The sequence below is a fragment of the Watersipora subatra genome, chromosome 4 (assembly GCF_963576615.1).
Source record: "Watersipora subatra chromosome 4, tzWatSuba1.1, whole genome shotgun sequence".
Taxonomy (NCBI): Eukaryota; Metazoa; Bryozoa; class Gymnolaemata; order Cheilostomatida; family Watersiporidae; genus Watersipora; species Watersipora subatra.
In genome coordinates, this window is record NC_088711.1 from 1,983,991 (window position 1) to 2,003,026 (window position 19,036).

Genomic DNA, 19,036 nt, shown 5'->3' on the forward strand with positions numbered 1-19,036 from the left:
GCAGCAATCTAACAGAAGGAATGTGAGTGGTCACTAGTGCAGGATGCTGTATTACTGTATGTACATAGCGCTCAGCATTGTTAACGAACATCACTCTGTGCTCGCTGCTGTTTTACACACAATACCATCTGGGTTTCTCTAAATTACGATATGTCTAATCTCAACATACGAAGTTGATCTGTTCCAATATTTGCTGCATATGCCGAACTCACCGTCATATGTTAGAGCGAATAGTTTTATGAGAATACATTGTGTTCTGTTTACTTCGTTTCAGAAACCAATAACAATAAGTACATAAAGGTTGACTTGCAACAAAATTCACATTACAGTTATTTGGTATCAAAAGATTTACCATGTCTACTCTGCTGTGTTGTAGGTGCAAAATATGTGGAAATGTGATTATAAGCTCTTAAAAGCTTAAAAACGAACAGTTAATCAGGTTGAATGAGGTTGTATGAAAGTGTAAACAGAAGCACATCGTGTTCAACTACGTGAAATTTGAACGTTTTGAGAGGGATTCCATCCTACGCTCGTTTTCACGATGGCTGCGATTAACTGTTCGTTTTTGAGCTTTTAAGAGCTTGTAATCACATTTCCACATATTTTGAACCTACAACACAGCAGGGTAAGACATGGGGAACCTTTTGATATCAAATAGCAGTAATGTGAATTTTGTTGCTAGTCAACCTTTAAAGTAATCAGGTTTAGTGTTAAAGCAAATGAATTATGTAAAAATAAATCAAAACTAAAGGTAAAAACTTCATTTATATTAAAAAGCTAAGTAATTAAAATGAAAATCAGCATCAAGGTGTTATATCGTTATGGTAGTAGTAATGGTCCATTTCCAGTATTCGCTATTGAAATGAAGTACCCTACAGGATGAATTTATTCGCGGAGTTATATTTCGCGAAAATTGTCTTTTCATGCATATTCGCGGATGAATTTATTCGCGGCTGAAAACTGCCGCTCTCTAGGAAAAGTTAACTCTATTGCGTCTATTAATAGTATTACTACGCATGCGCACACCGCGTGTTCCGGTTTATATTTAGCTTACAACGGCGAGGCTATCGTGCTATTCTACGGTAAACAATTTTTGCTGCGTCCAGAGGTTTTCACGAATATTCATCGCTTTGGAGGCCTTTGATAAGCCAACAACTTGTGGTGAGTAATGAGTTTTTACATTTACTAAATTAGTTGAATTTTACTTTGGTTCTTCGGTAAAACGCAATACTACCGTATTTTTTTTCCATCCCTACTGCTTCATTATTTGTTTTAGTGTGAGAGAAAGATTTTTCATCATACACCGAAGAACAATGATTGCAAGGGTGGTAGATGTCATTCTTAGAAGAACACCAATCATTCAGGGAGGTATGGAAATTGAGGTTGAAGTGACCGCAGCTACTTACGAGAAGAATATATCTGTTTTTAAAAAAGGAACAAAAACGCCTTTACGAGCACAAATCTTTGGCCAACCGGCAGAACTTTACAATAGTAAGCCACGAGGGGAGTTCTGATGATAACTTCCTTACCAGCCATGTAGTAGCGAGAGAATCGCCTTCAACACCTACCCAAGACAGTGGCAGATCTGCTATTAGTAAAATAACTAGTCAGAAAGCACCATGACACGCTAGTATTCACATATCAAGAGTACCAGTTTAATTTTATTGCTAGACAACCGCCATATGGACTAAACTGTTTATATTTACTCCATTCATCATTTGTAAAATTTTATTTGTATTTGAAAAATTTTATTTGTACACTCAAGTTTGTAATAAATTATAATATATCTATACATGAAATAAAATATATAATTTAATCATGTTTGCTACAGCGATATCAAGGAGTTGTCGATGAAGGGGTCTAGGTTGACTGGTTGCCTTTCTGCCAAAATTCCTGCCTTGATGAATATTACTACTTGTCTCTAGTTTTCGTAATCGGAGTAGGTTGTTTCATTCTAAATCTGAAGTAAACAGAAAAAATATTAACGAGTGTTGAGGGAGTACAGAAACAATAGCTGAAGTATTTGATGAAAGCGATCAGTTTTTAAACAAAAGAATTAACTAATGCAGTTGATTATGGAAAAACGTATCTGCACTGCAAATCAAATACATACCATAATGTCCAGATCAGAATCATGATCGTCTTTGACTTCGGTATTAGAGATTGATGAAGTTGATTCTAATGTAGAGAGACTAGGAGAGCTTTTTTGCTATGCTGAAGCCATACCGAATAACTTGTAAAAACTTTGAATAATTTTGTAAAGTTTGACGCAGTGGCAATAAAGCTCGAAGCCTGGCGATGATTTTAAAGAAGTTTTGGAACTCGGCTACGTTTAGTACTTCTGCCTCGCGGCTATTTTCGCGATGACGCCATTCTGCATATCTTGTGACAACCTCGAATAATTTTGTAAATAAATGTGATGCATTGCCAATGGTGTTAGCTCAAAGCTCAGGCAATGATTTTAAAAATGTTTTGGAACTCAATTACGTTTAGTATTTACATTAAAAACTAGGCTAGCGACTAGTTTTCAATTTGATGCAAGAGTTATTCTCTCTTGTGATTAAAAATAGAACTAATTATTCACTGAATTTAATAATTCGCGGGATTGACTGCTCGCGAAATCGCGAATTTTTATGACCAACGAATATTTTCATCCTGTAGGGTATGTACCTATTATACGAGCTTCACTATCTTCAGGGGACATTTCAATATTGGAGTTATCAGCTCCCGCAAGGTTATCATCTATATATTTCTCAAAGTATGTCCGTGTGTCGTATGTCTGTCTGCATTCCGGCTCTAGCTATTATTAGAATAACTGCACCTGGACAACAATGCTGACGCAATGTCATGGAGTACCGTCATTAGAAGCCTAGCAGCTTACTAAAATTTCCCATTGGCAATGTGCCAGGCTAATAGCTTGAAAATTACAGTTGTTTGACAGAGTTTTAAAACCATTACAGTTGTTTTCATTTTTCTTTTAATTTATTTCAACTACACAAAACACTTTTCTCATGATATGTAGTTTGAAAGTTAGAATGGCAAATGTTGTTATATGTTAAATACAAATCAATTTTCTGTTCAGACCTTTTTACTACCTTGGCAACGCTGGGTAGCACAGCTAGTTTATTCATAAAAACCATTACAAAAAGTCTTTAAAATCGCGTTGAAATATTTTTTCATTTGCTATTCACTGTTTCCATGACTCGCATTTGAGGCTGTGCGCAAGTTGAGTTACTTTGCAATCGATCGTTTCAACGAGCACATGCCGATGCGCATGACGCGGATTACTTGCAGATTGGCTCAAATTTGTGAATTAGGTGCATCACGGAAACACAGTGATTGATTCACTTGGCCCGCAAGTTGGCAATAAGTAAATGCTAACAAGTGTTTGTTTATCAAACAACACTGACTGGAATAGAATACAGTAGCCACTCACAGCTTGTGAGTTGCTCAGTAACTATATAACTCACAAGCTGTGAGTTATATAACTGAGCAATCAGTTACATAACATGCTGAAGAAGCTTATGGCTTCTCTATTCTGACACGCTGACTTTGGATACTCTTATTTTACATATAACAACCTATTAAATGCTGTTATTCATTACGATTGGACATCGCTTTTATTGATTCTATATTTCCCAACTCACATCATTTTTTCTTTCCCTTTTCTAGTGGCGCTACAAATTTTCAAGCCAAAAGACGAATAACTCAAGGAAAAACGTTTAAATGCGCTAAAAATATATACATGTACATTAAAACATTTTTCGTGTCATGCTGTATCGAAACACAAACAAGTCTGTCCTTGGGCACAATGTGTTAGATTTTGGCCCAAGTCTGTCACACCATCTAAAAGATAAGCTCAGCATTTGAAGTGTTGTTTTTAATGTCGAGCATTTTATGATTGGGACTTCAACTTGGCTGATCCGGCCAAAGAGTGATATCAGTTTGTCAAAAAAGGAGAACACAATTATCACAGCTAATTACTGTAACAGCAAAAAGCCAACAGCATGGCAATAAAGGATTTACTAATCAATAATGGTACAAACCAATAAACAACAAATTATTATACTTGTATTTACAAGTCTGAAGGCCACTAGTAGGACTCAGATAAGACACTTTCATGAATTGTGGAACCTTTGCTATAAATATTTAACTCTAGAGCCATGAAAACATGAAACGTTCGTTTTTATGAATCGCTCCAGCTTTTTAATAAAGGCATCTGTATGTTGTGATGGGAGCGCAATTTAGGGAAAGTCGAAGAGACTTATTGGTAAAACCAAAAAAAGAACGTAAAAATGTGTTTGATTCCGCGAATGCTTGCGAAAAGGTTTGTGGTGAATAAAAGTTGTTTTTTAAACATAGAATTATTTTCTTGTTTGCACTTTGTTCAGCTAAAATCTGATGCTCCCAAGTAATATTACATTGACTATAATTTTACTCTATTTAAGGGCGCATCTCTTAGCTGTAAGAACCTCACATTGAAATCACAAGTATTCTAACAACTGGTTTCTCTATAATGAAGAGGTATTGCAGGGGACACAGAAGAACAGGTTAGCTAGATGAACGCTGTTTAAAGATTTGTTAATTCATAGCTGTCAAAATAAAAGCTCCTGCAGCAATGTGTCACTATGACAGATTACAATATTTAATATCCTGCAATATGTGTTACGTAAAATGAGAGTGTTCTGAAGCAGCATGTCTCAATACTGCCATCAATATATTTGATTGCTATAAACATTAAGTGGCTATTGATGTATGGGTATGCTTGGTGACAATTTGCCCCTAAAATGCCATGACTAACTAATTGTCAAAATACAGGATTTATCAAGATTCCTCTCTTGGTGTATAAAACCTTCCAGGGTCTTACATCTAACCAATCATAATCCCTGATGTATTTGCGCTGGTCATTGTTTAGCTCAGGGTGATATTTACTCTCCACCAATATTTTGTCGCATTGAACAAATCCCAGGTGCTGTAGATATGGGATGTATCAAGGTTTCTTACAATACACTGTTTCATGGCCAAAATCAGTGTCTATTAAAAAATATCTTAAAGGTTCGCGGAAATGTTTTCAAGAGTTAATAGTCATTTTGTAAGAGCTGATAACCCAAAATTTAATTAGTTTCTTGGCGGTTGTGAAACCTATCTATTATGCCATTACAGACATCTTGGAATGTGCCAAAGTTGATGGATTCAGGCAGAGGTTACTCATAATGAGCAGTTTGTTTAAATTTACCCCAGCTTCAGAATCAAAATACAGTTGCACCACTCTCCGCTCAATTTCAAATAATCTATCCTTGTACTTTTTCAATATCTACGTCCGTGATGTCTCCAAGGCAATTCTGTATTTCTCCTTCTCGCTGATCCCGCTGTACCATCAAATCTTTGCATAACCTCTCCAGGCTGCCGCATTCGCCTTTTAGCCATTTAATTTCTCCTTCCATGTGCTGGACACTCCGAACCTTCTTGTGCAGTTCTAGTCTCAAGGCCGTGTAGAGAGTCTCGTATTCCTTCTTTGTATCTACAACAGGATGGTAACCACTGGATGGCCATTGCTTTGGTGATATTCAAAAATATTTATTCAACTACCAGGATGTTGCTAGTCATGCATCGAAGATTCATGCATATTCACTTCTCGTATCCTTCATGTATTCATCGACAAATGTTTGAATTATTGAATTGCAATATTGCATACCAGAAGCTGGGCTTGAAAAGTGAATGGCACTATAAATTTACAAGTAGTCAGAATAATTGCATGCTTGATAAGTCTCAGACTTGCCATCACTACTTGCTACTGTTTGTCTCAGGCTTGCTGTCATCATCTGCTACTGTTCGTCTCAGACTTGCCATCACTACTTGCAACTGTTTGTCTCAGATTTGTTATGACCACTTGCTACTGTTTGTCTCAGATTTGTTATGACCACTTGCTACTGTTTGTCTCAGATTTGTTATGACCACTTGCTACTGTTTGTCTCAGATTTGTTATGACCACTTGCTACTGTTTGTCTCAGACCTGCCGTCACCACTTGCTACTGTTTGTCTCAGACTTGTTATGACCACTTGCTACTGTTTGTCTCAGACTTGCCGTCACCACTTGCTACAGTTTGTCTCACACTTGCCAGCACCACTTGCTACTGTTTGTCTCACACTTGCCATCACCACTTGCTACTGTTTGTCTCATATTTTCCATCACCACTTGCGACTGTTTGTCTCAGAATTCTTATCACCACTTGCTACTGTTTGTCTCATACTTGCCATCACCACTTGCTATTGTTTTTCTCACACTTGCCATCACCACTTGCTACTGTTTGTCTCACGCTTGCCATCACCACCTGCAACCGTATGTCTCTGACACACCATTTTTTGCCATGAGTAGATCCAAACGAAAACTCAGTAGCAGATACTTACGATTTCCGGCAATTTTTTGCAATGTTTTTAATTTCTCAATTTATAGCTCACATTATTTCATCATGGTGTTCAAAGTTTTCCAGCATGATGTGAAAATATTTTGTAATGACAATTTTGAGGTCAGAAATTCCTCAGTATTGTCAGATTATATTCTCAGTTTTTGCATTAGCATTTGATATTTTATTTCCCTAACATCTTCATATAATTTGCGCAAATTAATGTTTGTATTAAAACATCTTCAATAGTCTTTAGTTTTTTGCTTTTACAGATTTCTTAAACGTGTTTTTTAATTTTTAGCGGTTCTTCAACAATCAGAGATTTGCTTGTCTAACTCTGTTGCTAGCCAAGAAGACCTTTTTTAAACTAGAATACTATATTTTAATGTCTTTTTGACAAATGCTAACATTTGTCTTTAGTAACAAGCGGTTCTATGATTGTCAATGACATCGGTCAGCGGATCAGCAATTCTACATGTATATATATTTATTCATTGTTCATTGCTAAATGTGGATGTTCATATGGTTCCGAAAAGGAAGGTTAGTGCCAGGATCGTACACAAGTAATGATTATTTTGAAGCTTTTAGGCGTGTCAAAACTATATTAACATGATGCCGCTGATGTCTTCTACAAAAACACACAAAGTATCATTCTGTGGTGATGTTGTTCTTCAAGGTAGAGCTATTATAGGCCAGCATAAACAGATTGAAGCTAGTTTTCATTAATCTCATTGCGCATTCATAAATAGGATTAGTTTTTAATTTGCTCAGATAATATTTTTATGTCACAGAACTTCTGTGACTTTAACTAAGGAAAACTCTGACTATTACTAAGGAGACTAAATCATTATTTTAAATGCACTTCTCACTATTTGTCTTTACTGTCTGCATGCTCAACACCCTGCTGGGTGTTCTCCTCACATCTAGTATTTTACCAATTAACAGTAATGTCTCTCTTGCCATAAATATTATATTTTCCTATTCCACGATAGGTAGAGTAAAGCCTGTTATTGAACGTCACCTTTATTTGAACGCCACTTCTATTTGAACATCACTTCTATTTGGCCGATACTATTCAACATTCTCAATTTTCACGAACCCAAAATAACAAGTGATCAGTGGAAAAGTGTCCACAAAACCATACTAATAATGACTCGATTACATAAATAATAATTAATTCGTTTGTTGTTTATGTTTGTATCAAAGTCCCTTTTCCAACCCTTTAGGTCTTTTCGAAAAAACCAAGTATTTAAGCTTTTTCATTGGAAACTTTGAATGCATCATCATAGAAATAGTTAGTGACTGTATCAGGCTAATAGTAGTTCCTTTTTTTGTCACGCAGTCTTGATATTTTGCTGTATGTGAGAAAAGGTTTTCGCATTTATCATGGAATCTGCGCTACTACGTGTTTTGAGACTATTTTGATTACCAGCGGTTTCTCTTTATTCGCTCTACAAGTTTCTGATCAAAATGGGATTGCATAAAAAGTTTTGCTGTGCTAAAAAACATGTTTGTACGCTAACATCGACTAGCCCAGCTGTGCAGAAGAGGGGTTGAGGTCAGAAGACACTGTGGAAGGTAGTGAACAGCCAGAAGAATATGATATGGTTTCAAACGAAGGCAACAATCAGTACGCAACTGGTCGAGCAAACGATGCTAATGTTTATTTTTAAAAATGTGTGTTTTAAAATTCTAATTTTTGTTGCTGCACGTACTAAACTTATAGTTTGTTTATGCCATGTGTTTCTTGAACATATATTTGTAGCGTTTGATAGATTATTATCATTGTAAAACTAATGAATTTGCACATTTATAGCATGATTTGATAGTATGGTTGCGGTAATCTGAACTCAGCTTACAATGGATCTACACTCGTAACTCCTCTTCTATTGCACATAAAAAGCCAGTTTTGGCTGCGAACCGTAACCAACATATCGACGAGTGCAATGACCTTTTATGCAACCATGTTAATTATAGTTATAAAATGAAAATATACCTTGAAATTTAAAATGAAACAAAAAACTCACAACTCCAACAAATAGCAACGCAGACTATAAGGTCAAGTTAGTTAGTTGCAAGCAATAGATATCAACTGGTAGAGACATGTTTCATCTATTTCATCTATATCATTTATTTTAAAAATCTACGACAAATTAGAGATGTAAATGAAGAAATCTTTTGCCTCCAAAAGGGTTAATGTCACACCGCTCGAAGGAGAGTGCAAAATATGGAGACATTCAATTCACCTGTGAAAGGGTTAAATTTATCTTCTCAAAATCCCGTTAAGGAGTTTGAAAAGTACAACGCCATCCTTCATTTGAACGTTACCTCTAATAAAGTGCCATTCTAAGGGAAGGATTGAAAAATAGAGCGCCATAGCGTTCAAATAAAGGTTTTACGGTGGTAGTTGTTTTGTAAAGACGATTTTTCTTCATGAGTGTTGAACAGCGGAGGCCTGCTATTCGACACTCATAGGTGACAATCCCAATTCTCTCTGCAAGCTGCAGAGCAAACACGAAATATGCCAGTGAGTTTATAGTAAGGAGGGTTGGTCACCAGCTACTATTTCATCTACTCAATATCTTCTCACTAACACCCCAGGCTGCCATTTTCTGACAGTCTCTAAGCAGTGGAGCACTTAGTACTCAAGCTGGTTCCGTCTGAGCCCCTGTTCACCTCTCCTAAACCCAAGTGGAACTGATAATTCCTTTCATTTTTGTTAATCCCTGCAGCCCCCATCAGGGTTGAAGTTTTCTTACAGATCCTTTTCAGTCTCCAAGCCCTGCTATTCAAACTTCAATGCTGCTCACACAAACATCACACATTTTAATTTTCATTACAAGTTGTTCACAGCACATATAACACATTAGTAAAATAAATTATACATTTATTATGGCTAGCTTTTAGTATTATCAAAAATGATTTGAACCTTTTTTTGGTTTGGTAGATTAATATTGGATTTTTTAGTTTGGTAGAGCGAGAATAATACAAAGTATTGCCTTTAAACTGGCATCGCAGACTTGCATCACTCAAGGAGCTCTTTGTCAGTCCTATTGAGAACACAAACATGTCGAAATGGTTTCATTGGCATATCTAGTTTCATTCCAATTGCAGCAAGTCAATTTCATCAAAACTTTACGATTTCCGACATTGTTGCAAAGAACACTTTAAATAAATTGATTGCTAGCGTTGCAGCTAGCATAGCAGTGGCGACCTGTTAACGACCTGTTAACGGCATCAACAGGTGGCTTAACGGATTACAATTGCTATTGCATTGGCCATTCAGAGGTGAGACGGGTTGATGCTCCCCACTGAGCATGCCGTGTGACGGTGTGAGAAACACAATTTTCTGGATCATAGCACTAATAGACGGGCTACAAGTGAAAGAAGAAAAGTTGTTTTGTCTGTACCTTTCATGGTCGTCTCCAGTTTGGTGACATTGTCCAACAACATCTTGAGCTCGGACACTTTGCTGTCACAACAGAGGTTGTCACTTTTGGCTGGACATGATAATCGGTCAAAGTTGATATTCTCACTGGTTTCCTCTGCATCATCTAGAACTGCCGCTACAGTTTTGGCGGCCTCCTCAGCTCCTGTTTATATAAACTCTGGTGAACTTTAAAAAAGATAACTATTTGTGAGTTTCTAGCCCGCAGTTTCTAACTCGATTGCTGTATGTACACATTAAAATATATTTTGTACTGTAATGTAACTATAATAACTAGCTATGGAATAATAAGTATAATAATAATCATCCCACGACCAAACACGGGCGAAGCGATTGTTTGAGAGATTTATGATAAATGCATATGTGCACACAACTCACGAAAATTATTCATCAACACCGTCGCAAACCCTTGTACCGAAATCTCATCAACAAATTTAACCATTTTTCAACGGAGTCGTTTAAGTATAATAACGATACAAAACACGTATAAACCTATTTAAATATGTTACCAAGTCTTTGAAATTTGTAGACAATATCCTAAGCCTTACCCATCTGATTGAATTATACATAAATAGACAGATTAATTCGGCCTAAAATCGTTGTTAAAACTTGACAAGCCTTATTTTTATCAAAATTAAGACCGGCCAACGAAACGCCGAGCGACAGAGAATAGAATTATTAAGTTGTCTGCATTTCACGAAAAAAACGTGCACATTTCACCAGTCTATGGCATTGTCCAATTGCCGAAGGTTTCTGTAATTAACGTAGAAGTACTGAAAAGTAATCGTTTCTTTTTTGTCGATTACAAAGTAACTGACATTTTGGACACTTATGAGTACTTTGGTATTCCAACTGATGTCCAAAGCAGTGAAAGTAAAGGAAATGACGATGATATTTTTTCTAACGATTTTTATGAGATTATTACAATATTTAATTATAAGAATAATTATTCGATTTTATAAGATTTAATTATAAGAATAAGCATTCAAATTTACAAAATGGAAGTATATAGTGACCGATGTTGGGCAATAATAACACCCATGTACATAATAACACCCAGTACATTACAGCTACCATTGCAGTTATCCTATTGCACTGCAGTGCCATTTGACTGCTAATATTGCATTTCTCAACCATCAGTACCCTTTCTTTTTTTCAATATCACTTTGGTCGTGGGCTGTATGACAGTGGAATTTCTAGTAACTATAATAAGTAACTATGAAATGTACTATAATCGCCAACACAGCTACACATTTTTCAAACCAACTAGAACTCGTAGGCTATGATCTCACAAAGAGCAATCTTAATTATACCATACCATAAACTCTAAGCTACAAGCTAAAAGTCTAGTCTGAATGACTGATGATTTACCCTAGGACACTTAAGTATTCGCGGCATCTAACTTTCGCGTTTTCGCGGAGTCATCATCACGCGAAAAATTCATGCGCGAAACTAAACTATCATAACGAACTAGCGAAAATTCGAAATTAAATAGCTATGTTCTACACAGGCCTGTATTCACTGGTTGCAAGTTGGGGGGCTAATGTTAGACGACTAGTTATGAACGTCTGGGGTGTGGAGAAGGAAGGGGGGGTGCTGTAAGCTCCCAACAGGTTTCTCTTATGTAGGGCCTCAGCCGGGCCTCTCACGTGGAGTTTTAAAACTTTTTATTGGCAAGTATCAACATTTTTCTATTTTTTGAGATTTGCTTTGTTTTAGCTGATGTGACTGACAAAACATTTTAAAATTAAAACAGGCAAAACTTGTATGCAGTTAAAAAGCTCAGAAAGAAGACATCTGTTTCTTTTAAGCGTTTTAACAAAGATCATTTTTGCCGATTTTATTTCAAGTTCATTAAGTAGGATATGGGCAAGCAGATGTTTGCTAAAACTTGATATTTTGCAAACCTTTATAAAAGTCGTTAACAAGAATATTTTGCCGCTGATGAAGATAATAATGACGCCTAAGAACTACTAAAAGTTGATGTTTGTATCTATGGCTTCGAATAAAGTGATATTCTACAGCGATAAAAACCTTTCTATAGCCGTTGGACTATGAAATTACTAAAAAGTTGGGGCGTCTTAGCCGGCCAGCTGTCCAAGGGAATACGGCCCTGTAGTTCATTGATATCCACAACAAAATCGTGATATTAGAAATGCAGATAATTTTGTGTGTGATTGAGCTCATTGGGAAATTTCTAGTAAATTCGTTAATACACCGAATGAGCAGCATGGCAAAGCAAATTAAGATAACAAGTTTTTTTGGAAAAGCCAAGACAAACGAAGAAGATGATGATATCAGTTTAGTCACCGAATTTGTAACTGATGAGGATGAAAGTCTGGTAGGTGAAGTCATACAATCAAATAATACTTATTGTAGTGATGAATTTTACTGCCAACCAAAAACGATAACAACCCTCACCAGGTCCAACCATGTTATACAGTTCTGGTTGTGATGTTGGTTGTTATCTATTTTCTTTTTTATGAGACATGTACTGTATTTGATTTTTTTTAATTTGAAATATTGTGAACTCAAAACGTGCCATGGCCATCGCTTGCTATAAATACTTGAGATCTAATATCGGTACCATATCGGTCACGACGGAAAGGACCGAGACGTCATTGATAGTCCAAGAAACAAATGGCAGCAAGCGATCACGTTGAATCATCGATTTCTGCCATACATTTATACCTGCGGGTTACAAATACAAACTAGTCGCAAATATAAAAACTTTTTTTACTAGAGGACCGGACCTGAGGAATCTAATTTGTTTGTTCCACTGTATTTATTTTCACATCACTATATTTTCGCACTCATCAGAGCTGCGAAATTAAGTTGCAGCGAAATTTTAGTCTGTGTGCTACTCACGAAACTAAATACTAGCGAAATATAAGTGTCCTAGGGTACAGAAGGCAGTCATTGTTTATAGGTTAAAATTTAACCTGTTGATCACCGGTCTGAGATGCATGCTTCATAAAGGGTCATACGAGGTACTAGAAAGAGCATATAATCTCAAATCTTTTTGCGATACATTAGCCATTCAGGCCTCATGATGTGACCTAATACGCATAATAATGTATTATAAGAAGTCATGATAAAAGCAGATCATATAATTTTTTGTGTTTACATGTAACTAGGGGAACTATTCATTTGTGTTTACCTGAGAAGAGGCTCCGGTCTCTCCTGATTTCTGTTGAAAGTTTTTCTTGATCACTCATTTTGTATCTTAGAGGTAGTCTTTGCCACCAACAATGCTCAACAGCTACTGCTTTACTGTATTATTATTGTTAACACAAAGAAGTACTGTTCTGGAATCATCTCATTGTCACACAGTTGTTTTCTCTTGAAACCATTAACCAACACGTGTGATAAATAAATACATGTATATTATATTTTTAAATCACTCTGATATGATTTTACAAAAGTTAGTAATAGAAAAGCATATAAAGATCTTTAATTAATTTGTACTCTGCATTGATGTTTCTATTGTGTGTTCAACATGTGCGTAGTGAGATAAACATGTTTGAGTGAATATGAACTTTATTCTTTATTTCCGACCAGCGCACGAAGCAACTTAGGTCATAGAAATGATGATAAAATGATAAAGGTGATATATTCATGTTGCAACCTTATCACAGACGTTGTAACCAATCAACATAGCATTCTTGCAATGCTTGCAATACTTGCATTGTATTAGCATGTTTTTTTGTATTTTATACTATTCTATACCTAGTCCTATTGATTAACCTTGCTGTACTGTGATTATAAAATAATTAGCTTAATTCTGTTTTCACTGTTCTATAACTGTACCTTATAGAATAACGCCACAGAATATTATTTTGTGCATTCTTGTTGAAGACACCAGCAACATTCGGAAACTACTATGACATCACAAAAGTCATGCACAAAGATGTTGTATCTGCTGCTGATGTTAAAATGTTTGATGCCACCTATGCTGCCGATGTGGAAGAAAGCAGCGATGATCTGTCTCATCCGTACCAGCGGTTGCTGCAGCAAATTCAACAGACCATAGAAAAAGAACAGCTGAGCACGGGAGACAAATTGCCTTCAAATATTCTCAGAGTTGGTGAGAATTAAAATGTCTTACTATCTCTCTAAGTTACCATCAAACAAGTGGGTTGTGATAGAGAGAGAGAGGAGAGAGGAGAGAGAGAGAGCTATTGTTCTGTTCGTTTGTAAGGTGATAGGTGTATGATTTGAGCATCTGCTATTCATGTAATCACACTGCGTTAGCAGTAGATATACTGCTAGTGTCTAGCCCAGCATGCAATGTCCTCTGACCGTATCATTTCCCATGAGACAAAGAGAAGGAGATTTTTAATCTCACCATTTGTCCTAAGATAAGCCTAATTAAAATTGTTGGCTTTTAATTAGTTTGTTTTTAAATAAGCAATAAAAAGTGCGCTAGAAGTGAGATAAAAATACACCTCGGTGGTTTGCTGTTGCATTGCAGGAATTGCATCTTTGGGTTCACCGTACTGGTCAGCTGACACAAAAGCTCTTTTGAGATTCCTATTTGCTCTCCGTGCCTTGCTGAGGAAGTCCTATGCTACCTGTTTCATTACACTACCGGGCCATCTCTTCGCCGTGAGTCCTACACACTTCATCACAATAGTTCTTGATCCCCATTTTCATCTTCCATGATTTCCTCTGGTCATTAGTTTCTCGTTCACAAGTACTTGTTGTCAGACTTCCTTATTCTGAGCATTTGTGAAGAATCGATCGTGTTAGGGCGGCTATCTGTATATTGGATCATTTCAACTTCACGGTCGGGGCAATATCATCTATGATTATTTAGAATTGTTGTCTAGATTTTGTCTACCCATTCCTTTGATATAATATAAATACCGTAAAACCTTTATTTGAACGCCATGGCGCTTTATTTCTCAAACCTTCCCTTAGAGTGGTGCTTTATTAGAGGTGGTGTTCAAATGCAGGGTTGCATGGTATTTTTCAAAGAGCTTATCAGAATTTTGGAAAGATAAATTTAACCCTTTCATGGGCGGAGCGAATGTCGCCTATATTTTGCACTCTCCTTCGGGTGGAGTGACATTAACTCTTTTGGATACAAGAAATTTGCTAATTTACCTTGTTGTAGATCTCTAAACAAATATGCATGGGGATGCTGATACATGTCTCTACCAGTTGATATCTATTGCTTGCAATTAACCTAAGATGATCTTATAGCCTGCATTGCAATTTGTTGGAGCTTTCAAGTTCTTTATTTCATTGTAAAATTGGAAGGTACAATTTCATTTTATAACTATATTTAATAAGGTTGCATAAAAGCTCATTGCACTCATCAATATGTTTGCTACAGTTTGCAGCCAAAGCTGGCTTTTTATGTGCAATGGAACAAGAGTTACGAACGTCAATCCAGAGTGGGCCGAGTTCAGATTACCGCAATCATGTGATCAAAGAATATGCTATAAATCTGCAAATTTATTAGTTTAATAATAATAATCTATCAAATGATACAAATATATATTCAACAACAAGTGACAAACAAACCATATTTATAATACATGCAGAAACAAAAATTAACATTTTTAAAACAAAAATATTAGCATCGGTTGCTTGGCCAGTAGCAATCTGATTGTTGCTTCTGTTTGGAACCATTTCATATTCTTCTGGCTGTTTAATACCTTCCACAATGTCTTCTGACCTCAACCCTTCTTCTGCAAAGCTAAGCTAGTCGATATTAGCGTCCAAACAATCATTAGCAGAGCAAAACTTTTACGTGTTGCTATTTTAAATAGAAACTTCTAGTGCTAATAAAGAGAAACCTCTTGTAATCAAAATGTTAGCCTCAAAATGTTAGCCTCAAAATACAAAGTAGCACAGATTCCATCACAAACGTGAAAACTTTTTTCACACACATCGAAGTATCAAGACCGCGTTAAAGAAGGCACTACCATTAGCCTGATACAGTTGCTAGTTAAAGAAGGCACTACTATTAGCCTGATACAGTTACTAGTTATTTCTATAGTGTTAAAGAAGGCACTACTATTAGCCTGATACAGTTACTAGTTAAAGAAGGCACTACTATTAGCCAGATACAGTTACTAGTTAAAGAAGGCACTACTATTAGCCTGATACAGTTACTAGTTAAAGAAGGCACTACCATTAGCCTGATACAGTTACTAGTTAAAGAAGGCACTACTATTAGCCTGATACAGTTACTAGTTAAAGAAGGCACTACTATTAGCCAGATACAGTTACTAGTTAAAGAAGGCACTACCATTAGCCTGATACAGTTACTAGTTAAAGAAGGCTCTGCTATTAGCCAGATACAGTTACTAGTTAAAGAAGGCACTACTATTAGCCTGATACAGTTACTAGTTAAAGAAGGCACTACCATTAGCCTGATACAGTTACTAGTTAAAGAAGGCACTACTATTAGCCTGATACAGTTACTAGTTAAAGAAGGCACTACTATTAGCCAGATACAGTTACTAGTTAAAGAAGGCACTACCATTAGCCTGATACGGTTACTAGTTAAAGAAGGCACTACTATTAGCCTGATACAGTTACTAGTTAAAGAAGGCACTACCATTAGCCTGATACAGTTACTAGTTAAAGAAGGCACTACTATTAGCCTGATACAGTTACTAGTTAAAGAAGGCACTACCATTAGCCTGATACAGTTACTAGTTAAAGAAGGCACTACCATTAGCCTGATACAGTTACTAGTTATTTCTATAGTGTTGCAATCAAATTCTTTAGCGAAATAAACCTTTGAGACTTGGAGTTGGAAAACGCACTTCGATATGAACAGAAACAACGAACGAATTAATTGTTATTTATGTAATTGAGTCATTATTAGTACAGTTTTGTAGAGACTTTTCTACTGATCATTTGCTAATATAGCTTTGTAAAGATTGAGAATGTCAAATAATAACGGTCAAATAGAAGTGGCACCCAAATTATTGAACACAACCTCTATTATAGAGGCTATGTTCAAATACAGTTTTTCCGAATTTTCCATATCCGATGAGCTGACAGCCAAGGTTACTCATATTGTAATGTTACAAGTGAATGCTGATTAACTGTTGATAGTGAACAAATACCTTACTATGGCGTGTTCTCTGTCGAGTCTCTTTATATAGGCTCTTTTGTGCAATGTTTACTAGGAGTTATATTGAATACAGTTGACACTGTTGTTGAACACGTTAACCTCTTACGTAATGTTACATAACACGAATAAATTATGTAGTTTTGGCTTTATATTACATAAGAGATTCCATGACATAAAGCTTCAGGTCGGTACAAGTTTTCAAATTTGATTTGAATCACGACAGTCCCATAGTTAGTCTTGAAAATATCAATTTCTCTTCCACCCCCACCCCTGCACTTTAGAGAGAAAACAAGGCAGTAAAAGTATAAGGCAGTATCTATTACATAGTACCCTAGGACACTTATATTTTGCTAGTATTTAGTGTCGTGAGTAGCATACAGAGTTCAATTTTGCTGCAACTCAATTTCGCAGCTCTGATGAGTGCGAAAATATAGTGATGTGAAAATAAATGCAGTGGAACAAACATAATTAAATTTCTCAGGTTCGGTCCACCGGTAAGAAAAAAATTTCAATTTGGGACTAGTTTGTAATTGTGAACCGCAGGTAGAATTGTGTGGCCCAGATTGATAATTCAATTTGATCGCTTGCTGCCATTTGTTTCTTGGACTATCAATAAACAAAACTATTTAATTCCACGTTTTCGCTCGTTCGTTATGACAGTTTAGTTTCGCTCATGAAATTTTCGCGAGAGGATGACTCTGCAAAAACGTGAAAGTTAGATGAGGCGAATACATAAGTGTCCTAGGGTACAAGTATTTTGGCAATCTAGTGTGTCATGAGAGATTGTCATATGTCATTATAACGAATGAGTGTAATTATAAAAATAAGCAGAATAAGTAATTGCACAATTATTCTGAAGTACCTAAAGGCGGTTGATTGGTGCAGGTGTCAGTCTGAATGTCATGAGTCGTAGTCTCATTGAAAGCAATCTTTTATCCTATCCTTTAACCCTGGCTTCAGACGGACAGACAGACAAATACCGCTCTTATTATAGTAAACATTTTTTTTTTAATTTTACTTTATTTTATACGCATACAATATTGTTTTTGTTTTTTCATTTGCAGTTTAGACCTTGCTTTGTATAAAAAAGTAAAAAAATTAATTTAAATTGACATTGAAGGTATTCGCTCTTCTTTGCTTTACCTAAAATTATCGTAATCATCAACAATAAAATAAGTGAAAGTCATAAGAAAAAGAGAGAAGTTGTCGATACAAACCAATAATACTACAGTTACCGTACATTCATTTTATTAAAAAGTTTAGTTATTTCCTTTTTGAAAGGCTAAAAGGATAAGTTTGAGATTATAGAATGGATTAGACAATTTACACGTTTTTACACAGTTGGTATAATGTAAAATCCCTATAAGGTAAATGTTCTCGAAATAGATTGTTTACGTTGTAGGGGTGTCTACTGTACTTTCAATTGATGTTTTTTAAAGTTCTCATCATGCTGGGAGGGTTAGCTGGACACATAGAGGGTAATTGGACGTAGGGAGGGGTAGCTGGACACATAGAGGGCAATTGGACATAGGAAGGGCAGCTAAATGAAGGAGCAGCTGATTGTGGGAGGACAAGTTAATTACTATTTCTCCTTCAATAAAGAATTAGATGCAAGAAGGAAACTTGTTAATCACATCTTCATGTTTCCGCTCATCAGCATGCAAATCATCAGCTATTAATTCACTACTCTCGTGCTTATCTAAGAGATCACGGTATTGATGTCTACCTATAAAGAAAGATGAAATAGCATAGGCCACTCATCTGTGTCAATTCACCTTTTAGTTTGGTCAATATATTTGTGTAAACCCGCCAGTGATTTGCAACTTGTTAACTTCAAGTAGACCATGCTGGAAATTAAAGGTTCAACATTTGCTGTCGGCAGGCAGCGAGACATCTCAGTTCAAGCTTTAAGCACATCAGTTAGAGACACGCTAGCAAGCATAAACAATTCCTCACCCAAGCCGGGTTGTCTACCTAAGGCAGTGGTTCTTAACATTGTTGGCCAGGTTAAACCCTCCAGTTTCATATGTGCTTTCACCGAATCCTTCTTTATTGAAAAATAATATGATTTTTTTCACGTTCAAG

At 36.1% G+C, this 19,036-nt stretch overlaps 1 protein-coding gene across 1 annotated transcript in view; it reads left to right on the forward strand.

Moving 5' to 3' along the window:
- The window catches only part of LOC137394856 (elongator complex protein 4-like), a 30,397-nt gene that overhangs the window by 5,738 nt on the left and 5,623 nt on the right, over nucleotides 1-19,036 (forward strand). The window contains exons 4-5 of the mRNA XM_068081627.1: nucleotides 13,711-13,939; nucleotides 14,327-14,460. Coding sequence (XP_067937728.1) covers nucleotides 13,711-13,939; nucleotides 14,327-14,460 — 363 coding nt within the window. The remainder of the gene's footprint in view (nucleotides 1-13,710; nucleotides 13,940-14,326; nucleotides 14,461-19,036) is intronic.